Raw genomic sequence first — 22027 nt, forward strand, 5'->3', positions numbered from 1 at the left:
ACAAGACAGTATTCGCTAAAGACGATCACGTGAACTGGTGACCTGAACGCGCTCATTGTTGATATTGATTCTTGGCAGACACGTCTCTCACTGGGAGCCTCAAAGCCGACTTCTCGACCACATTAGCCCATATGATGATTGCAGCGTTCGTGGAGCACTCCGGACCATCGGAAGAGCATGATGTTTGACATAATATTCGACTGAGACAGCTCTTGAAGCAATTGTCCAAGCTCCACGAACAACACGGGGTAGGATGCTGATCACAGATCGCGTCGCCCTGGTCTGTGCAAGCTCAGTTGTAGGCAATATTTGGAGCTGCACAAGTCGCACCAGGAAATTTCCCGGGCATGGTAGTGTCACACCGAGCGGGGGAATTGGTTATCATCTCGATTCTCGACGACACATCCAAGAATTGCTTCTGGTACCCCTCAGTCAGCTTTTAACGGGACCGCATGGCTGCGTCACCAGGACGGGTTGAGAAGCCACTGATGGAGCTTTCGAACCAATCTCGACGCAATGCGACCTGGGCGGTTTAGAAGTCCGGAGTTGGTCATACGACTATGTATGTAAACCAAGGAACCAGCAAAATAGCCCATTGATAAATGACGTAGAAGAGAGTCTCATGGTCGGCAGGTCGGCGAATGTCCTTGCTGGCTGTGCTGTTAATTGAGAGCCATCCTCAAATGGACAATGTGGGGGATCGGTGGTTGAACGCCCTAGCCGATAACAATCTTGATTAGTGTGAAACAAGCTTGCCGAAAACAAGGACCTCTGTGCTGTGTAGCTTGACAAAATGTGCTTCAGCTCTGTCGTGGTGGTTCATGAGGCAGAGGACTCCATTCCAATTCAAGGGGCCGAAAGTCGCTTGTCAGCGATGAGCCTTGCGAATTTTGCGTAAACACGTGCCTCATTGGCACGGTGTCTCCGGGGACAACACCCACAGCCGAGGAGATGAAGCAGCCTAGGGCCTTAAACCATGCTTGAAGTGGACTAAGTATCAGTGGTGCTGATGGCCAACCGTGATAAGGACAGAGAGGATGGCGCAATCCATCTATTGAAAGACCGGAGGGGGTCATGTCCTTCTGCTGGTGCCCACGTGAATTCAGAATGGAGTAATCGGTACTGTACGAGCAATTGATGTTTATGATTCGGACAAGTATGTGCCGTGGTCTTTTACAGCCATGAAGGCAAATTTCAGCGTCTAGGCCTGGGCGACGGTTTGGAAAGCCCAAGAATAACTTCACGGATGTGTCCAGGCCTTGCCGTTCAGCTCATCCTCATCCGTGCTCTTATGACAACTTGATTTCCGCACGCGCCCTTCTGCGTAAGGTAATGACACAGTGCTCTTCAGGCCCGGAATTATCGGTATGGAGTTCGGTTGGCTTGACTGTGCTGAGATGGAGAAACGAAACTAGAGGACAAAAACAGAGCACAGCAGCTTCGACGTGTAGCTCAACCAGATGTGATAGGCCAATAGAGGTCGGTTATTGCACAGGGCAACCTCGCGTCATGGCGCATGAACCTTGTCGGGTCCTGCGCAAGGATGGAGTCCGAAGTTTGCAGGATGCGCTGAAGGTTCTTTAGCCTTCCTAACAGAGCGTTAGCTTTGTGAGAAGAGGTTTCGTGCCCAGATGAGTAGCTCTCCATCCTGTGTGATAGATTGAGAGCGACGCACCGGATAGGACGGTGTTGCGAAGCGCTACAGAGATGAACTGAGGAAAAGATTTTCAATCGAGATCCAAATATGGGTCGACAATATTGCGAACCGACAATTGGGCTTGATCATCGGGTGGTGATCAGCCGATCAGAAGATGGTATCGAGGCTATGACATCGTTTTTGCAAGACAGCTTGGGTGACGGGGAACAGTAGATAGAGTCCATGATGAGGATACCGCTGAGTGGGCGTGTGATAAAACGAGGAACCTGAAAAAACATGGTGTTGCAATCAAGGTGGAGAAAAGCTCTAACAAGGACAAAGATTGTTAAAGGCTTTAAGGTTCCTATAGGTAGTAGGCCTTAGACCTTGTCGCCCACTGCGAGGCTCCAGGTACAGAAACTTGACCTGTTAGACTGGGGCCTTTCTAGGCTGTGGAGGTGGAGCCCGAGGGCGACGGTGGGTTCTGGTTAAGCAGGTTAAGCAGGAATGGGTAATCCGCCACGGGCGTCGGGGCGGCGCAGCTGAGGTACCTGCTCCAAGCTGCCCCTAAGGCATGTGAATTCCCTGAGTAGGTAGACTATTCGGTACTCGTATGGTTGAAGTACCTAGAATTCTGGTCTGTGTGTCAATGGGACATGTGCGTGTGCTCGTTTCGAACGGTAACTCCCCTGGCGGTAATTATACTTGATTATTCGACCCATATTCACGAGTAGGAGGGATCATCCAGTGCCTCCAGCGGCTGTCAGTGCCAGTGCCAGTGACAGAGCCAAGCCGTTGTTCGGCGCCAACCAGACTTCTGGATTCACAGCAACTACCACAGGCGGGCCCCGCAGTGCGTCTCTAGGCCCTTTGGGTCTCTTGGTCTCTGTACCTTGCAGACTGCAGTGCTCCCAGCGAGGCCCAGTGAAGGCCGGCTAAGCTGATTTTGCTCCCACCGTCGCCCGCCCACTTCTCCAACTTCAATGCTGCCCAGCAACAACACAGACCTGACTTTGCACCAGCCTTAAAACTCTCCTTCTCCCCTCCTTCTTCAAGCCACCGAGCTGCAGGTTAGACGGTTCTTCTCAGTCTTCTGTCTCCTGTCAGTGCGAGAAGGGGCTCCTCGCTCGGTGGTCTGGTGTCTCCGTTGTGCATTGGGTTCCTCGACTTCATCTTCGCCTTGATCATCACTGGCAGACAGACAGTCGACAACATAACCACGAACCCACGGACCTTTGAGCAGTATGATTGCTTAGAAGCGACCGGTATCAACCTGCCCAAGCCTCGATTGACACCCGCCGGTCAGGACTGCGTTCACCTCCACCGAGATTTCGACCTCGACGTCCTTGTACGACCCGACCCCCTCGGACGAGGTCTAAACGAATAGCGCCTTCTCTAACGGCGTCCACTGACGAGGCTTCTGGAAGGGTGGCTTGTCAATGGAAATATAAGAGGTAGCATTTGAGTCAAGGTCTCGTCATCCGACAAAATGATTGAGGCTTCATCACCATTGGCCGCCATGCAACCCCCGGCGTTTTTGGGGCACTGCGGTGGTGGTTACAGAGCGGATGCTCCTCCAGGATTTGCGTCGTCGTTCGCGGCTGCCAAATCCTTTGCTACGAACAGCTTCAATTTTAGAGATCTATCGATGAAGAAGCCAAAGTCGGACTACTTCAGCCTCAAATCGGTCCGGGGTTCTTCGCCCACGGCCAGCCTGGCTGCCGACCTTTCACAAAACTTCCACATCGACCAGAGGTCTGTCCCCAGCTTGCAATGGAAGAATGCCGTTCACTTCAGTGCTAACAAGAACTCAGTCCGCAAGTCCCAACTCCGCGGAGATCACTCTTTCCCAATAGCTTGTTCGCACAGGACGGCCAAAGTGAGTAATGAATGCTTTTGGTGCACGAGTCTCCCAATTGACGGTCCACGAAGGAAACCTGACAACGCCTCCTATACCATCTTCCTCTCCCGCACCCAATGACATAATGGACATGGACATGGACATCTCACCCCTACCGCACAAGATGCCCTTTTGTACAGCGTCAATACAGCTTCAGTCACCAACGCCAGACCTGACCCCCTCGGATACTTCATTATTGTCGATCCCCTCGCCGCCTTGCGGTTCGCCCACCGAGCCTTTTCAGATCAACCTCCCTCAGGATAGGCGGAAACAAGGGTTTTTGCGACCTACATTAACCAGAGCTAAGGGCTTCAGTACAGGCAACCTAGCCCAGAGGCCTACACCCGAAAGTCAGCTACCGCCATTCAAATTCGGCAATGGCAACTACTCAAGCAAACCTGCAACATCGTCCTCACTATCTCTGTCCGAGATATTTGCAGACTCGCCCGGCCAGGAGAAAGCGGCCTCACGATTAGGTGCTCCAGTATTCGCCCCTCCAAGGTCTCGCCCGAGTCTGACTAGTTCTGGTCATGCGTCTCGTAATGGATCTCCTGTCGGGACTCACATGAGAAAGACTTCCAACCCTCTGGTCAGACCTCGAAAGCAGTTCCGACGATCTCTGAGCATGTTTGAACACCCAGAAGACATAATGAAGCAAGAAAAAGAACGGCTCAGCCCTCCACCATTATTACCTTCGATCATGGACGTCGAAGCACCTCATGTTCCTCAATTACCCCACTTCGTCCCGGAAGATGAGACAGGTTGTCTGCCTAGGATATCAAAGGAGACTATGGTTTCAATCCTAGATGGACATTTCGATCATCTGTATGAGAAACGGGTGATCATCGACTGCCGATTCGAGTACGAGTATGACGGTGGTCATATTGAAGGGGCTGTAAATTTCAACGACAAGGAAAAGCTGTCTGCTCAACTTTTCGACGTGGAGCCGACTCCGAGGGCTCTCCTTATCTTTCACTGTGAATATTCTGCTCATCGAGCCCCTCTTATGGCGAAATACATCCGCAACAAAGACCGGGCAGTTAATGCTGATCGCTACCCGGCGCTCACATACCCTGAAGCCTACATCTTAGATGGAGGCTATAGCACTTTCTTCAAGGACTATCGATCCCGATGCTATCCTCAAAACTATGTCGAAATGGATGCAAAAGAATATGTGCTCGACTGTGAACGTGGTCTCGGAAAAGTGAAACAACGATCCAAACTTCTCCGAGCCCAGACGTTTGCCTTTGGCCAACATTCGCCCTCTCTCGACTCCAGTCCCACTGCCATGGGACGGAGGACCCTGGACTGCGACATGGACCTGGACATGACTTTACAGTATACCCCTGTTGCTGGACCAAGACCTGGGGTCGACGCCCTGCGCGCCCGCAACCATCGAATGCTGTCATATTAGCGGTATTCCCCCTCTTCAACCTCAATCGCGTTTTTAGCCCGGCGTTAGGAACGGTGTTACATCATCTTTCAGGGGTCATTTGGGCGTCGGATGAGCTGAGCCTTGGATGCGACCTGCTCGCGGAGTTCACCTTTTGAGCTTTTAGCGAGTAATAACCCCGGAATTCGTACCTGTTCTTTGTTTGTCCTTCACTCTGCTATACCAGCGAGTAGGCAGAGCTTGGCTGACCGGGTCCTGGTTGGAGGAACTTTGCACATGACATTTTTCTTTACCGTTTTAAGACGATCTTCAGCGTTGGAGCTTGGAGACAACGATACCACTACCAGAGCGAATTGGTCCAGATGGTGGACCACCTTTTCCTTTTTCAACTTTTTTCAAAACGCCTTTGTGTGTACTTGTCAAGTCGCAGATATGGGACTGTCCTCAGGCAGAATCACCCTTGCGACCCTAAAATGGAACAAAATCCAAACCGATTCAAACCTTGGACTTCTTCACAATTGTTGATCTCTCGCTTCAGCAAACTCCTCGCTCTTCTCAAATCAGCTGTCAGGCCATGTATTTCTTGATTGCTGTGCTGTTTTTCCGACCTGGCAACTCTGTGTTGTGTATCTTGGGTACCCTTTTCAACTGTTCGAATACTTGGGCAGGCTATCTGTGACTGTTCACAGGCGTTTGGCTGGTTGGTTGTAGCATCGAACAGAATGAACGGGCCGGCAGCCAGTTTATCTCCAGTTCGAAACATCACACCTGCTGGTGCAGCCTAACCCGGCAGAGGCTGAGTCGTGTGCGCATTGTTTCACACAAGCAACTCGGTTCGCTACGAGCATCAGCATTAGCAAGCCTATTGGATAGATTAGAGCAGGGAAGCACTCCCTGTGGCACGGATAGATAGCTAACAAGAAATGAGGCCAACATGAACACAAGGCTGGTTTACTGGTTTGATACGCTTCTTTTTCTGCATTTCCACCTACGCAGAAGGCCATTCATTCCTTGTCTTGATCTCCGTGTCTGTAACTACCGTGATATCACTGCCATTGTCGAACATCCACATTTCAAGCCCTCACAGTCTACTAAGTAGTACATTGCTCTCTTTTCTCTTTTCTAGTCCCACAAGCTCAAATTCACATACATACTCGTACACGTTGACGACTACTAGTCTAGAGTGAATTCCGTTTCCGCATTGGAGCGCACCTCCTGCTTTGCCTCTTGCTGACATTCTTTTCTCCTTTCTGTTTCATTCTTCCTTTTCGTTCTTCTCCTTCAGTCCAGTTGGCTTCCCCTCTGTGATTCTCAGATCCGTCTATGGTGGTGCTACCGACTGAAGAAAGCACTCTCAGATCTCTTTGATCCCCCGCCTTTCTGTTTTCCTGCGTGATTTATTCCACTTTTCCCTGGCTTTTTGGTGCATTGTATTTCGCCGGCCTTCTTCTCAACCTCTTGCCTTCCTGCCCGATTCCTTTCCTTTTTTTTGCCTTTTCCTAGATTGTCGTTCTACATTCTTACTTCTCTTCTTCGTCCGCTTCATGTGTCGAACCAGCATCTGACGTCGGTGCGGTCGACGTCGTTGAAGTTGAGGTCATCATCGACATCCTCCCCTCGAGGACTGCGCCTTCCTAAAACACATCCACGGTCTTGCACAGCTGGGCGAATCCATCCGTCATGATCAAATCACAGAAATAAGATCTCAGCGCTGTCGCTTGCGTCGGCTCGGGTAGCCTGCACCAGGTCTCGAGGCGCGACTGGGCGGAGGAAAGGTCGAATGCCGGATCTGCGGAGAGACACTCCTGTGCGAGACCTAGGAGGGCGACGTCGACCGGAGCAGGTGCTGAAGACTGTGGGATTTGCGAATGCAGAGATGTTTGTGGTTCCTGGTGGGACGAGAATGATTTGGGTTGAGCGAGGGAGATGTTGTGGCCCTGAAAGGCTGGCGACGCTGGAGTCGCAGCGTCAATGATGATCTGGTCTGCTGGCGTACGTGGTGTAAGCGCCGCATTGTAGACGTCTCGGTCTCTGTCCTCGACAGGTTCTACCGAAACACACGAAAGTGCTTGAGAACGAGTCAGACGCCGGTTGACCGTGCCGCCGAGGCATGGACTGCCCTGAGCCGGGGCGTGGTCTGCCTCGTACTCTGTTTCGTCAATTTCCATGCTTCCAGTCTGGTTCAACCCGGTCGAGTTATTTGCCGTACGTGGAATGCTTCGGGGCTTAATGATCGTACTGTTCGGCAGCATGCTGTATTCTGGTTGTTGATGTAATTCATCAACAGTCGGCACTCCCTTGTCTTCTTGGGCTTTCTTTGTGGTGGTTGTAGTCCTCTTATGTGTTGCAGCGGATCGGGGCTTTTTTGTAGCTGGAGTTTTTGCGGTCTTGTTCGTTGCGCCTCGCTTTCGCCGACCCTCTGTGGATGCGATGGTGGTAAGTTCTGTGTCGACTCCCACATCCGTGCCGGCCTTGCCATTTCCCCCCTTTCTACTGATAGGATTGCCGTCTTCGCCTCCTTGCATTGAAGTCTGGTTGTTGACTTCAGAAGTCACTGGCCTCGATGCTAAGTGCCCACCGCGGAGTCCTAGGCCTGTGCCCCCCCTGGAGGTTTGAAGCCTAGAGCTATCATGAAACGCTCTTGTTAGTCGTCGGCCATGTGAGTCGCCAGCACCTTCGGGCTCTGTTCGGCTGTGCATACCGTGGGTCCTGAGCTGCTGTTTCTCGGCAACAAGAGTGGTGGCCGTGCTGAGTGAAACGTTTGAATTGGCATACGTAGGCCCAAGGGCGGGCGGTGGCAGTGTACTCGAAGAATACTGTGCTGACTGTGGTGGCGCCAGAAACATCTGTGGAGGAGGGGGAGGCATTGCAGACTGCACTCCCGGGCCTGGCTGCGACAGCGAGAGAGCAATCATGTCATCGTTTGCAGTGTGTTTCTTCTTGCCGGCCAGTGACGATTCGTTCTGAGACGCAGAGTCGCCGGGTGCTGGTGGATTTGGCGCAGCCGACCTCTTCGCTTCTGCCCTTGTCGCTGCTCGTGACTTGAGAGTTGGAAAGGTGGCGGGATCAAGTATAGGCACATTCGCCCACGAAAGTATTCTCATCGCTTTGCAGTAGTCTTCCTCCTTGGAGAAGCGAATTTGAAATCGTCGGATCTGAAGTCTGGTGAGCAATGAAGGCTTGGATATGGGTCTTAGTCACCTGTCCACAAGGCAAAGGGTATTTAATCGCAATGATAGACACTTGGAATAAGACGGTGACGAGAGGGACAGTGTCAGTTGCATCATTTGGGATCTGCTTTATAGCACGATGTGCCTCGACCGACAAAGCATGGAGGTCGAGCTCTTCCTGTAAGCTGATGAGCCCTGTACGCGGTGTGAACAGAGAGGTTCTGAAGCGGTTATCTCTACCATGACTTCGGGATCATGCAAGACTTTGAACATTTGTCTCTCCTCAACTCGACCATCCTCCAGTTGGACTGGAGTGGTCTCAAAGATTGCAAAGAGAGTATCTTTGCTATGGAGATGGATCCAAGGGATAGGAAGGATGCTTTCATTCGGCATAGTAGCATAGGAGAATTTCTCCAGAGGGAGACACAAAGGAAATGATTGCGAGATGTTTGCAGTTGTTTGCGAAGGCATGGTGACGTGACTGCACTGAGCTACAATAGGACATTACCATGAAGATATGGAAGAAATGGTGGCATAGAATGCTGGAGCAGTGTGTCATTGGAGTTGAATATTACCAAGGACCAAGTGTGAATGAAGCGGAGGGCGACGACGAGGGATGGAACCGCTTTTCTGGGTCTTTGGGCGAGGCGGCGGCCAGTCGGAAATGCTGATCCGCGCGGCTGGAGCCGAAAAGTGAAGGGTCGCTTCAAAAGGGAAAAATGCGCAAAATGCGCAAAGGGCATCGCGTCGATCCCTTGCGACACTTATCACAACCTCTTCATCTCTCGTTTTCACAATCGTTGTTCCTTCTCATCGGACGCTGTCTGCAGCGCCATGACCCCGTGCTCTCCAGCACACATCAGCCGGTGACCTTCTGAACCGAGTCCCCTCGAGCTGCGCAATAGCCAACATGGCAGATCCTCCGCGGAAGATGATTGAGGATGAGGACGAATTCCTTCGTGACGTGGCCGAATTCCATGAGAAGAGAGGGTGAGTCGGTATTCGATGCGAGCACGAATCGACCACATTGCTGACAGTGCACGCGCTGCGGCGACAGTACACCCTTCGACCGTGAGGGCAAGGTTAGCGGCCGGCCGATCTCTCTGTTCAAGCTGTACAAACTGGTCATGGACAGAGGGGGCTATGACGCTTTGTCTGCTGAGCGAATGCAGTGGCGAACGCTCGTCAAGGAGTTTGGCTTTGGCAAGACCCATGAGGCAGTCATGACATTTCAACTCAAAACGGTATATTACAAGAATCTTGCGTGAGTGACACCAAATAAGACTGCACTTTCACGTCTTCCTTCTTCTCTGACATGAGTTTTTCTTTCAAAAGCGCCTACGAAATCGCTACATATTGGGGGGAGGAGCCGCCACCACGAGAAATCCTGGAAGATATTAGTGCAAAAGGAGGCGATCTGCGAACACGAACCCTTGCAAACTACCCTGTACCCAACTCTCGCGCTGCGATCGAGCCTGTCATGGCGGACAGCGGAGGACCAGATGTAGACTCTGGCGAAGATGAGAACCAGGTCACGCCCAAGCGTGAGAAGACTGAACCAGAAGAGCAAGGAAGCGCAAGCAGATATCCCACCCGTATGTTCTGACACCTACCCTGACACGATTCTGGCTACGTTAACATGATTCTCGCAGGTCAATTGAGACAAGACCCTAAACGCACTCAGCTTTTCCAGCCAGAGATAGCACCTGCACGCAGTCGCACTCTCCGCGCAACAGACTCTCCCTCTGCTCCACCGCCCTCCTTACAACAGCCTTACACAAATACCTCGAATGACCCGCGCAACTCGAGCTTTGACTGGTTTGACAAATACGAGCCACGACAGCCTGTTGCGCTGACCCTTCGACAAGTCCACACTCCGGGGAATGATCCTTTATACTATGCTCGCAAGGCGCATGCCAAAGCCGTCAACGCGCCACGAGTTCCCCCCGAGCCACAGCAATTCCTGAAATCATTCATCCCAGCAGGTTTGAATGGCCCAAACATATACCTGAGGTGTCTCCATGGTTTGGAGTCAGGTCTCCGAGAAGAGCAGGACTTTGCCTTACACCACCTGGTCAAAGTGTCGTTTGAGCGGGGTGACAAGTACAAATTCGAGGGATTTCCTCATCTTGCTGAGGCTCTACTGGAAAAGGCGCTGGAGATCACACAACTGATTTGTGGCGTCAGATGGGGAATAACTTACGAGGAAGATGATGAAGGTCAACCGCTCAATACGTTGAATGCGGCCTTCGGGACTTCAAACTTGCTCGAACGCATACAAGCTGTCCACCCCAAGGTCGTGGACAAAGATTTGGAGTCTGCCGAATTCTGCGAGAGATTGGACAAGTTAAAGGAGGCTGTACTCGTCCTCCGCAACATGGTGATCCTCGAAGAGAACGCTGTGTTCATCTCCAAGTTTCCCTTGTTCAGGGACTTCCTCACCATTGCCCTTTCACTCCCCAACCAACCTCGGATCATCGAGTACAAACAGTCGGTTCTCGAAGTTGCAGAGCAAGTGACCAGGTACTGGGAAATGAAACCCCAAGATCCGCTTTATATGTCACTCCTTCCATACCTCGAGTCCGATGACCGGAGTATGATCATCTCCGCCTTGCGATCAATCAACAGAATCGGCCTCGAATTGGCCGATGCGCATCGCCTCACTGACGTGCCTCTATCGACGGTCGAACGTTTATTTTCATTCACCCTGCTTGACGACAATGAGCTGCTGGAGAATACGCTTGATTTTCTCTACGAATATACGGCTATTCCAGAGAATAATACAGAAGTCCTCTCGAACGCTTTCCATCTTCTACCAAACGTCATTGCTCGCCTTACGAGTCTTTTGCTCTACCAGTCCATCATACACGAAGAGAGCGTCGTGGCGAAACCAACCCCCAAAGCCGCGTCAGTTCCCGCGTCGATTCCCATCATTCCCCCTGAAGTGCACGCACATCTTCTGCAATTTGTCGAGCCTGAACGCTCATCAAGGTGGCTCCGGTGTTGCTTCGAGGAGTCTCCGACCGATGACATTACGCAAATCGCAATCTGGCAAGCATACCAGGCAAAATTCGCACAGAACAATCCTGTACCTGCGGCTGACTTCATCAAGAATGTGTCCAACACATTCGTCTCAGCACAGGCGCAAGTGATTAATGGTCCAACGCCCAGATTCATCATCAAGGGGATCAAGCCACGGAGGATTCTCGTCGATCTTCAAGGTCGACCACTGTTCAAATGTCTTTGGGATATGTCTCGTCCTGAGATGCAGGATCCAAGCGGCCGGGTCCATCCCCGAAACATATGTCCTGTCTGGCATACAAGACGCGAAACTCTATGGAACCATGTTCTGACGGACCATTTGAGAATTGAAAAACTTCCCGATGGACGTTTCAAGGCGATCGACGGTGAATGGGTCTGCCGTTGGGTACATTGCGGGCGCCAATCTGCAATAACCAAGAGCAACCAGCTTGGCCCTCATCTCCGTGTGCATCTCCCCTCAGCGGCTAGCGAGCAATCTAACATCATTCACGCGTTGGCGCAAGACGTAAAAGACTCGGACCCCGTCCAGATGAAGCACGAATGGCACTACACGGCAATGGATCAGACCTTCCATCCTTGCGGCATACCCTGGATGAGTGTCATGGTTCTGCGGAATTTGGCGCGATATGCAAACAAGCATGGCCAGCCTTTTGAGAAGGACGGGGTTCAGCTTAACGAGAGGCTGTTTGGAGCTCATAAGTATGGACTCTTTCATGTGTTGAGCGTCAGTCGGACATTGCGGGATTATGTAAGTGACCTTCTGAGGATGATTGACGAGGGTCAGAAAAATGAGAAGAGAGGCCTGAAGAGGGACCACGATGATGAAAGTGAAAGTGAAGACTAGATGTGACGAAGATGGTGCCGATCTTTCTAAGCATGATTCGACTTGAGAGGAATATGGCAGACACATGTTCATGGCGAAGGCTGGTACAGGGAGGTCATGGTTATATCTCATTGTGGATTTGCTCCTATTACGACTGTTTGTTTGGCGCGATCTGGAAGGTATGAAGAGTCACACGGACAAAGGGGTCTTCGGTTGGCGCTCGGATGGCTGGATGCCCTTGAGGCTGGCTATGCAAATGTAGGGGGAACTTTTTCTTTTCACACCGAGAGCTTTTTTCGCTGCTCGGCCGGGATGATAGCAGTCATCTTCAAAGCCCGAGTCAGGGTCCCGGCAAAGCCAGGAAGGTATCAGGCGCATTAGTCGACTTGCGGAAGCATGGCCTGACTTGACGTTAAAAGGCAAGTGGTGGACTCGTGACGAGGCCCGCAAGGGATACAAGAAAAGGAAAAACAAGACAAAAACAAATCGGTCATTCCATCCAGACAGAGCTGGACAAGACGAGATCAGATTGTGGCGCAGGAATCAAAGAGTTTTGCCCTTGCAGTACTTCGACTTTCTTTACATTTCCATTTCCAAAAAATGCTAGTAGACTGCCTGACTGGCCTGGCTAACCGACTCTTTTTTACTCCTGAAAACGACGATAAGACCGAAAGTGGAGCATCCATCACCTCATTCTCCTTACCATTCTGTGCTGTGTTCTAAAGTTCATATTTGTTTTCCCGCCCAAAAGACAGAAACTGGGGCATGGTCGTCACCAATGGGTCGTTTTCTTTTCTTTCGTGGGGTGGAGATAGAGATAAGCGGTGTATGAGTTTGCATTTCGAGGGATGGGCCAAGGCTGAGATGCCCCCTGAAACCGTGACATGATGGCTCTAGAGTAAAGATGATTGCGGTAGTTCAGAGTGTGCGTATTCCAAAGTGCATCTGGTGGACGATCAATCCGTGTGGCTTTCCAGTACCTTTGGGTGCATCCCACAAAGTCTACGGGATATGAATAGAAGCTGTAAAGACGGACAAGAGTTAGTCACTGGTTTCCCGGTCAATGCCACAAAAAGAAATGAAGGCGCTTACCGTTCGTCACCTGCCGGGCAGATGAATGTTTTTCAAGAGGACATCTTTTTGTCGGTGGAGCCAGAATTGTGTGGGTTCTTGTCCCCGTTGTGAGAAGCCCCTGACGCTGTTCTAGCCTGGTCGCCGCTGGCGGTTCCTTTCTTCCCGTCACCACCAGCATCGCTGCCCGCAGCACGTCCGCCATCTTTGTCTACACGGGTCCGAGGGCTGACTGAACGGATTTCGTTGGGAGCTGGTCTGCGTCTCTCGCCACTCCAGATGTTCTCGTCAAACACTGGAGGTTGACCACGGCTTGCCGTCAGCTCCCGCTGACTCCTCGCCTGTGCGTTGGGGGTGAATCGCCTGGCCTGCTTGGCCTCTTCCTCGGCGGTCTTGAATATTCGTTTGTGTTGGAGACTGCCGCGATCCAGTTCTCTCTGCTGAAAGAGAATCCTCATCCGATGGCGCCCGGCTTCCTGTTCCTTGTGGTGCTCCATGTCGTTTTTGGGAAAAGCCGAGATGAACGGGATTTGAGTAGAGATCGGTAGGCTCTGAAAGTTTTCTGGTCGGCTGAACTTGAGTGTAGAGGCAAGTACTATCCCTGGAGCAGGATTTCCTAAGAGACAGCGCAAGGAGGTCTCTGTCGGCCTTGACAGGTCAAAGAAAGACGAGTTGTTTGTTCCATAAAGAGTGTTGTAATAGCCTGAAAGGACGATGAATATGAAGCAAGCGTAGATTGTGTGAGGGTGTGTCACCTGGGGATTCTCAACTCATCGCTGTCTAAACAAGGTCAGAAACCAATTTGCGGTATAAACAAACTGAGAGAACGAAGTGTGAGTCTTGTCTGCATCGAACCAGTTTGTCACCTTTATCCAAGGTGCAAGCGGCACCTCTGTCGTTCTTGTGTTTCGAATCTTGTTGTGAAACTGTTCTGTTTGATATGATATATAGAGGCACATTTCTGCGTAGTGCTCTGCATTGCCTCTTGTGGTTTTATAGGGCGATTTCATTGTAGTCAATGTCAACCCTTCCACCTCATGTGGGAAATGAGGCTGAGAAGCAAGAGCATGTTGTTTGTGTCTTGTGCACTTCCGCCGTGGCCATGATGCCCATGGTGGAGATCTCCTCAGTGAGGATAGATAGGACCATCTCTCGCTTAGAGTGAAGTCTGGTAGAAGTCAAGGGCATCAAACATGTTGTGGCTCTTTAGAGAAGAGACGTGAGAAGCTCCGTGGCTGCTTTTAAGCCCCTGACTTTATTGTGACGAAATTATTTTGTCTGACCGACGGGGTTTTCATTCTCTTGCCCACAACTGCGCAGCACCCAACATCCACTCACCTCTCCTTGTTGCACCAAGTTCAACACCACCAACTCCTCCCTCCCCATGTATATCGGGGTTGTGACGTCCCGCAATCCTCCACGGACATCCACTGTCTTACTTCGAGAGCGCTCTCACGCTTCTAAATTCGAGGGTCACAGTCTTCGATCGTCCTAATGCCATTCAGTAACAATATGCCACATGTCAAAGAGTTGTGACCATGCCAGACGTCGTGTCCTTCTCACTGCAATTTCGTCCCACTGAGTCCTGGAGAGAGCAGTATTCATGTGAAAGGCGGATGCCGAAGATAGCAAGGCAATTCCCCCAAGATGGCTGACAGAGCTTATGTTTATAGGAACCACATCTACTTCAAAGTTGCGCTGGACTAAACAGCGATGCCGTTGCTTCATACCTCCACAAGCTTTGATAGTTATTCCTGTTGACAGTGAAACAACCATGAACCTGTGCGTGGGTGAATTTCCCAGCTAAAGAATCCGCCAACCGAGTCGTCTTCCGGTTCCCGCAACAACGAGGACGATTGCTTACAATGTGCAGACGACGAAAGAGGTATAAGATGTCGCGATTATATTCTGTATCAAGTCAAGGAAACGTCATGACATAGTGTTTCCTTGTGAGGGTGAGCGAAAGCATCCGTCAAGGTCGGTGAAGCGTCGACAGGGCCAAACGACAGAGCGCCAGGTCTATCCCCAAACAATCTCGTGCCTCTTGCTCCATTCATCAGTGGGCTGTCTTGCCGATATCCGCAATGATGTTTTTCGCCTCTCCGTTCAGTGTCTTGGACAGCTGCTCTTTGAGCAATTCAATTTGGCGAGGATCGCGTCCGTCCACCAACCCGCAGTCCACCTCTTCCACAGCCCCGTTGCCTTGATTGAAGATCCAACCAGTGATTGGAATTGAAGGCTTGATCAAGGGGTGACTTCTCAAAAATTGGACATCTTCTACTACACTTCGTTCCAACACTTGTCTTTCCGTCTCCCCCTCTTTCCACGAAAATGCATAGTAGGTCAAAGCCTCAGCCCATTGTTTTGATCCCTCGAGGAACGGCCCGTCTTTCATGGTTGGGTCGTTATTTATTATCATGGACCGGATAAAGTCATCGGAGCACCACAAAGCACCGCAATCTGGGTCGACATGAGCGAACCATGATCTAGACTGTACCAATGGGCACACATACCTGTGTGATGGATAACTTTCAACTCTTTGATATCACTCAGCACTTCGATACTGGCGATTGTGCGAAGAACATCCATGGTTGCGGTTCTTCCACCTCCATTCCGAATCACAAAGGCCTCGTTTTCGCCCATGCGGAAAAACTGATCGGGACTGCTACGGGCATCGCAACAAGTGATGATGCCAACGCGTGATTTGGCCCCTACGATCATGTTCGGCTTCGAGAAGACATTTTCCATATAGTCTTCATTTGCGGCTTTGAAGTCGTATGGCCTGAAAGCCTGAAATTCTGGGTGACCGAGTCCTTTCGCCATGTCGCCTGCGCTTCGGGAAGTCTTTCTCGCAACAGTTCCAGAACCCGATTCAAGTGGTGATGAGGGAAGTCACAGCAAGCTTCCTATATACCTTCGACTTTCGTTATGCGTATACAAATGAAGGCATTGCTTGGGATATGCGCGGCGTTCGCGGTAGCCGTTTCTGCACTTCGGAGTTGCGAGAAACCCCGTTTGCGGTCTTGAAGAGCCCCGACTTTATTCAGCGACGAACCTTCAAAGCCTTGATCCACCCAACCTCCCGCCTGTACTCTTTGTTATCAGTTGGCGAATGCCAGGGCCACAGGGTCTTAATTAGCGTTCAATGAAGATCGTCAGAATTCGACACATCGGAAGGACTTTGTCAGATCTTGTATTTCGCCGTGTGTGTGACGAGATGAACTGCGGCCGATAGTATGGATTTCAGCCGGTATGCTCCTCGGGCTTCCACGATGGCCGGTCTTTTTCAGTAACCTTCAAAATGCGATTGCGGTACCCGAATGTTGGATGGGCTCAAGAATGCAGGACATCATTTTCCTTTAAGAAAACCTGATTGTGATCGCTACTAGTTCGCGAGAAGAAACCCTTGAAATGGCTACTCCCCAAGGGACTATCAGATTATCGAGGAGATCTGGTTGATCTAAATCCAAGCTATCACAGATGCTGACGTGTCTTAAAACCAGTTCTTGTTCCCGTGGTGCGACATGAAAGCGCCCCCATCACCATTCTCAACACTCTTCGAATCCACGACCTTGAGCACCTGCTCAACTGACTCAAGTGGAGTCATGGGGCCAGGAAAGTTTGGCGCTGCCTTCAGAAACTTCTGAACGAGCCCTTCCACACCAGGTGCTTGACAGAAGTCAGTAAAAGCCACCGAAAAAAGCTGGGAGAACAACTCACCCTTGGCTGCCGCCGTGTCCACCACCCCGGGAGAGATGGAAACAAACAAGATGCCATCTTCCTTGTATCGAGCACTGTACTTGGCAACAGCAATGTTGACTGCCGCTTTGCTCATACTGTAGGGAGCTGATTCCCAGACCCCAAGCTCATTGACAAAATCCAGGTCGGCCATGCCCGTGGTCAACGTCACTACTTTCTTGACACGGCCCTTTTTGATGAGGGGAAGGAAGGCATTGATTGTGTAGATGACTCCGACGACATTGGTTTCGAAGGCCGTCTTTATGTCCTCGTCTAATGGCGCCGGGTCATTCTCAAACTCGTCAAGAAATTTGCCGGTGGTAAGATGGGACACATATGCCGCATTGTTGATCAGGTAGTCGAGGGAACCGCCGGTCAGGGTCTTGACAACATCTCGAGCAGCATTCAGCGATTGACGGTCCGTTATATCAGCCTGGAGGATTGTGACGTTCTTCAAGCCATCTTGTTGGACCTTTTTGTCTGTCGCCACCTTGTCTCGGACTAGACCAACCACAATATTGTCTGGATTCCGAGAGAGATATTGGATGAAGCCATACTGGTGCCTTGTCAGCATGTCGAGAGTTGATGTTGCAGCTCAAGGCCTTCCTTACTCCAATTCCCCGACTAGCTCCAGTCACAACATACGACGGCATTTTGCTGGATGGCGAGATTGCGCTTACCTGGAGATATGGATTATTGCTGGAAGAAAAGGGATTGTCAGCAGCATATGTACGTCTTGTTCCTCGACAAATCCAACAACCAGCGCAATGAATTTGTCAGCGGAGCAATGAGGTCTTGGTTATAGGTATGCTTATGGAGATTTTTAGGTGGTATCGGATGTTTTATTTGGACTACCGTATGACCTTGCCTGGGAAAAGGAACATGTGAGAGGAACATATGGAATGATTGAGAACCATGTTGAGTGACTTGCTAACGAATACGGGTTTAGGGTCATGGTCAAAAGAACGGACAATCGCGACATGGATGGGGCCCATCGGCTTTTCAAATGCCGTTTACGGTTTCTGGCGTTACCGACACGACGGAAGCACTTGTCTTGATGCACGTCAACGCTCCCTCATGCAGTATTAAGTGCCGATCTCCTGAGTGAGAAGATAGCGTCTTGGAAAAAGATTATGGAGAGGTTTGAAATCAATATTTCATGATCAACCGTTGCGGGCGTACTGCGAAGCTGTTCACCTCATCATCCAGTATAGGTGCAACGGCAGCTCCGAAGCAGGATGCCTTGTTATGTGGTCACCGGTGCAGATCGAGGCATAGGGGTATGTATTGAAGTCAAAAATTCGATTCAATTCATTAACTGACAGCTGATTAGTACGAGTTTGTGCGCAAACTCTCCGAAGACCCGGCCAATGTCGTTGTCTCTTTGGTGCTTGCGAAGGAAGCGACAGAAGCGAGACTTGAGGAGCATAATATCAAAAACGTCCATGTCATCGAAGCCGACGTGACTGATCGGAGCGCTCTCCTAGTGTGTGGATTTCCCCTTGTGCACGAAGGAAGGCACTACAGGACTAATGACAGCCAGAAAGCAGCCGAAGAAACTGAAAAGATCACAGGCGGAAAAGGGGTGGACGTTTTCATAAATAACGCTGGTTTGGTAGCAAAGCCGACGGCCTTTCGAACCCTGGAAGACTAGTATGCTTGATCCCTCTGGTGATGGGTGAATTGTGAACTTAGATGTTGACCACAGCTATGACATGGTCGATGTGTTTGACAAGGACTTGTACGAATGCTTCAGCATCAACGCAGTTGGGACAATCAACGCAACTGCGGCATTCATTCCCCTGATACGAAAAGGCACTGTCAAGAAGGTGATTGCACTGACAAGCGGCATGGGCGATGTCGACTTTACCAACGAACTCGACATGGACATGGCCGTGCCTTACTCAATAAGTAAAGCCGCCATGAACATGGTGATGGCCAAGTTCAGCGCCTCGTACAAGAAAGAAGGCATTCTGTTCATGGCGGTGAGCCCCGGTGCTGTTGACTCGGAAGACGACGGTCGCGGATCCAACGCACCAGTCCAGGACATCGACGGGGACTTGTCACAAAGTCTTTACCCCGTGCGGCCGTGGCATAAACTCGGTTTGTTCTCTCTGCACCCCAATCTGTCGTATTTCCAGAAGCTGATTGGGGAGTTACAGCGAGCGTTCCAGAGCTGCAAAAGCGCATGGAGCAGGGCTTGAAGTTTAACAGGTACGAGCAGTCTTATACGAAGCCGTTGAATACGCAAGAGTCTGTGGATTTCCTCCTGAAGGTTTTGAGTGAGAAGAGCATTGAGAATGGAGACGCCGGAGCATGTATTTCACATCTGGGCACGAGGAGATGGCTTTAGGAGCTTCTGAGAACATGTTGGAATGCCTGTACGGGGGATGGTGGTTTCATCCCTCTATAGATCTGGCAATGCTACCAAGCCTGCCTGGTAACACAGCCGAGTAGCAATGCAAGTGTCTCTGTGCTCGTGTCTTCTCAAATTGGACCAAATAAGTCCACATCACGCTGATCAAAACAACAACCTGCTCTCTTTCTCTTCTGTATATTGTCGATGTGGTGCATAGTGTCTCCAGGTTGCGACAGGTTAGCGTAATGCATCCTTGTATAGAGTGTGGTGGAGTGTGGGTGGAAAGGTGTTGATGACGATCCACAGACGGCCAAACTCACACCGACCTGGTGATCGCCAAACAAGTCATTGTGACCTGTATAGTCAGTGCAGTCAGTGTTATCAGTATCTCAGTGATCATGGGCTTTGGATGATAAATTGCATGATTACTCACTCACTCACTCATTGACTTCCTCACAACAACCCCATCGACGGCGTTCACCAAAGCCGTGGCCAAGGTTCGCCCCAAAAACCGACGCTATTGCCGGATTCGCGGTTCCAGCCCGCTCGGCGGCCCTTCACAGAGGGAACTTCGTATCCTGTTGCGTGCAGGCCGGTGTCTTGGGAGGGACTGGAAAGCTATTCGTCGCATGATGGTCATGGATAAAACTGATAGGTTTTCGGAGGTTCTCTGCGCCACTTTTGCCAGTCACCAGGTGCGACTTTTGTTTTGAAAGGAAGGGACCACATTTTCGTGCTACAGCCATGGGAAGCGATGGGTCGTACGCCAGGGATGCGTCCCGCCCGGACTTTGAGACCGAGGTCGTCGTCGTGGGCACGGGGCCGTCTGGAGGGTCTATCGCCTCGTTTCTGGGATCTCATGGTAAGGACTATGTCTTTAAAGAAGAAGTCTTGCGAAGAGAAAAAAAAACGAAATGGCCGGGAACTGGCTGACATTTGTTAGGAATCAAGGGAATCATTGTTGGCGCGACGTCCACCACGGCAGAGACGCCGCGGGCCCATTTGACAAACATGGCAGCGATGGGTATGGAACATCTTCTCCCTGGAAAGGTACAATTATCCAACTCCTGAAGGCTAATATGATGCTGGAAAACTAGAATGTCTCCGCGACGTGGGTGTCGAGGACGAATGCCGCAAGCTGGCCAGCCCCAAAGACAGCCTGATGCACACGAGATTCGGGTACAGCATGGCCGGCGAGGAGTACGCGCGACTCTACTCGTGGGGGAACGGCCCTCTGATAGAAGGCAAATACAAGGACGCCAGTCCCTGCGACCCGATCGACCTCCCCCAGACGCACCTGGAGCCGATCCTCATCCGCAAGGCGACGACCAGCGGCTTCATCTGCCGCTTCAACACGGAATTTGTCAGTTTCGAGGACCACCGTGCGGAAGGGTACGTCGACGTGCTGGTCAAGGACCTCGTCTTCAAAACCCTCCACACCATCCGGTGCAAGTACCTCTTCGGGGCCGACGGCGCTCGCAGCAAGATCATCGCGCAGCTGGGCCTGCCGCTGAAGCAGAAGCCCGGGGGCGGCCTGGCGTGGAACGTGCTCGTGAAGGCCGACCTGAGCAAGCACATCCAGAACCGCAAGGGGAATCTGCACTGGTGCTACCAGCACGACCTGGAGCACCCGGACTTTGCCTGGATCGGGTTCCCGCGCATGGTCAAGCCGTGGCACGAATGGGTCTTCATCATGTTCCCCGTCCAGGGGTACCAGCCCAACCCGCCGCCCACGCACGACCAGTGGATGAAGCGCATCAGGCAGATGATCGGCGACGACGCGGTCGACGTGGAGATCCTCAACGTCTCCAAGTGGATGATCAACGACATCGTCGCCGAGAAGTATTCGAGCGGCAACGTCTTTTGTCTCGGCGACGCCGTCCATCGCCATCCACCCTCAAATGGTCTGGGGAGCAACACCTGTATCCAGGACGCGTATAATCTGGCGTGGAAGATTGCATACGTTCTAAAAGGTGGGTTTTCTTCTTCGTTCCCGAATCTCAGAACAGCGTGACTGACTTCTGCCAAAAAAAAAGGTCTCGCTGGGCCCGAGTTGCTCGAGTCGTATGACAAGGAACGACAACCTGTCGGCGAAGCCATTGTTGACCGGTATGGTCCTGACCCTCCGATCCCCATTTGCTTTTTTCCTGGGGCATCAACCGTTCTGACGTGATGCGTGATGTAGAGCATTCCAAGGCTACCTCGACCACCTCCCTCTGTGGAAAGCCGCGGGAATCCTGGCCCCCGACGCAGCGACCCGCGTCGCCGAATTCGGGAAACTCGTCGACGCGACGCCCGAAGGCCGAGAACGGCGCAAAGCATTCTTCAAGGCGGTCCAGGGGACCCGGTTCGAGTACCAGGGCCTGGGAATCGAGATGAACCAGCGCTATCAGTCGTCGGCTGTCTACCAAACCGATCAAGGCCCGATGCCCTCGTTCGAGGGCGACCCCGTGCTCGACCACACAAAGTCGACGTACCCGGGCTCACGTCTGCCGCACGTCTGGCTCAACAAGCCCATCCCAGAGACACCGATCCCGCTGCTCGACCTGGCCGGCCACGGACGGTTCACCCTCCTCACAGGCATCGGCGGGGACGCGTGGAAGACGGCCGCAGCCGATGCGGCTACCGTGCTGGGCATTCCCCTGGTCGCGTATTCGATCGGCTGGAGGCAGGACTACGAGGACATGTACCTCGACTGGGAGCGGGTCAGGGAGGTCGAGGAGGACGGCTGCATCCTCGTCAGACCGGACCGGTTTATCGCGTGGCGGAGTTTCGGGCCCGTGGAGAAGCCGGCGGACGTGTTGATACACGTTCTCAAAACGATTTTGTCGCGGGATAAGGGCGGTGAGGTGAAGATGAATGTGGATGTGAATGGGATGGTGGAATAGATCCAGA

General features: G+C 51.7%; 8 protein-coding genes across 8 annotated transcripts; 4 read left to right on the forward strand and 4 right to left on the reverse strand.

Annotated features, from left to right (window-relative positions):
- Positions 1 to 3125: 3125 nt before the first annotated feature.
- AYO21_01101 (hypothetical protein) lies at positions 3126 to 4950 on the forward strand (the record flags this gene model as incomplete). The annotated part of the gene is made up of 3 exons (XM_022651085.1): positions 3126 to 3391; positions 3451 to 3515; positions 3569 to 4950. 3 exons carry the CDS (start codon positions 3126 to 3128, stop codon positions 4948 to 4950), a joined length of 1713 nt encoding a protein of 570 aa, XP_022516563.1.
- A 1613-nt stretch (positions 4951 to 6563) lies between these two features.
- On the reverse strand, positions 6564 to 8570 carry AYO21_01102 (hypothetical protein; the record flags this gene model as incomplete). Its single annotated transcript, XM_022651086.1, has 3 exons — positions 6564 to 8084; positions 8131 to 8277; positions 8340 to 8570. The coding sequence occupies 3 exons, from the start codon at positions 8568 to 8570 to the stop codon at positions 6564 to 6566; spliced, it is 1899 nt and encodes a 632-aa protein (XP_022516564.1).
- Positions 8571 to 9009: 439 nt separating this feature from the next.
- On the forward strand, positions 9010 to 11985 carry AYO21_01103 (hypothetical protein; the record flags this gene model as incomplete). The annotated part of the gene is made up of 4 exons (XM_022651087.1): positions 9010 to 9089; positions 9157 to 9363; positions 9435 to 9694; positions 9752 to 11985. The coding sequence occupies 4 exons, from the start codon at positions 9010 to 9012 to the stop codon at positions 11983 to 11985; spliced, it is 2781 nt and encodes a 926-aa protein (XP_022516565.1).
- Positions 11986 to 13088: 1103 nt separating this feature from the next.
- On the reverse strand, positions 13089 to 13532 carry AYO21_01104 (hypothetical protein; the record flags this gene model as incomplete). The annotated part of the gene is made up of 1 exon (XM_022651088.1): positions 13089 to 13532. One exon carries the CDS (start codon positions 13530 to 13532, stop codon positions 13089 to 13091), a length of 444 nt encoding a protein of 147 aa, XP_022516566.1.
- Positions 13533 to 15091: 1559 nt separating this feature from the next.
- AYO21_01105 (hypothetical protein) lies at positions 15092 to 15858 on the reverse strand (the record flags this gene model as incomplete). Its single annotated transcript, XM_022651089.1, has 2 exons — positions 15092 to 15495; positions 15549 to 15858. 2 exons carry the CDS (start codon positions 15856 to 15858, stop codon positions 15092 to 15094), a joined length of 714 nt encoding a protein of 237 aa, XP_022516567.1.
- A 670-nt stretch (positions 15859 to 16528) lies between these two features.
- AYO21_01106 (hypothetical protein) lies at positions 16529 to 17426 on the reverse strand (the record flags this gene model as incomplete). Its single annotated transcript, XM_022651090.1, has 3 exons — positions 16529 to 16704; positions 16756 to 17329; positions 17385 to 17426. 3 exons carry the CDS (start codon positions 17424 to 17426, stop codon positions 16529 to 16531), a joined length of 792 nt encoding a protein of 263 aa, XP_022516568.1.
- A 585-nt stretch (positions 17427 to 18011) lies between these two features.
- AYO21_01107 (hypothetical protein) lies at positions 18012 to 19126 on the forward strand (the record flags this gene model as incomplete). Its single annotated transcript, XM_022651091.1, has 4 exons — positions 18012 to 18053; positions 18107 to 18426; positions 18482 to 18876; positions 18936 to 19126. 4 exons carry the CDS (start codon positions 18012 to 18014, stop codon positions 19124 to 19126), a joined length of 948 nt encoding a protein of 315 aa, XP_022516569.1.
- Positions 19127 to 19876: 750 nt separating this feature from the next.
- AYO21_01108 (hypothetical protein) lies at positions 19877 to 22020 on the forward strand (the record flags this gene model as incomplete). The annotated part of the gene is made up of 5 exons (XM_022651092.1): positions 19877 to 19994; positions 20076 to 20156; positions 20230 to 21105; positions 21169 to 21241; positions 21318 to 22020. 5 exons carry the CDS (start codon positions 19877 to 19879, stop codon positions 22018 to 22020), a joined length of 1851 nt encoding a protein of 616 aa, XP_022516570.1.
- Between the last annotated feature and the right edge of the window lie 7 nt (positions 22021 to 22027).

Source organism: Fonsecaea monophora (genome assembly GCF_001642475.1).
Source record: "Fonsecaea monophora strain CBS 269.37 chromosome Unknown Scaff4, whole genome shotgun sequence".
Lineage (NCBI taxonomy): Eukaryota > Fungi > Ascomycota > Eurotiomycetes > Chaetothyriales > Herpotrichiellaceae > Fonsecaea > Fonsecaea monophora.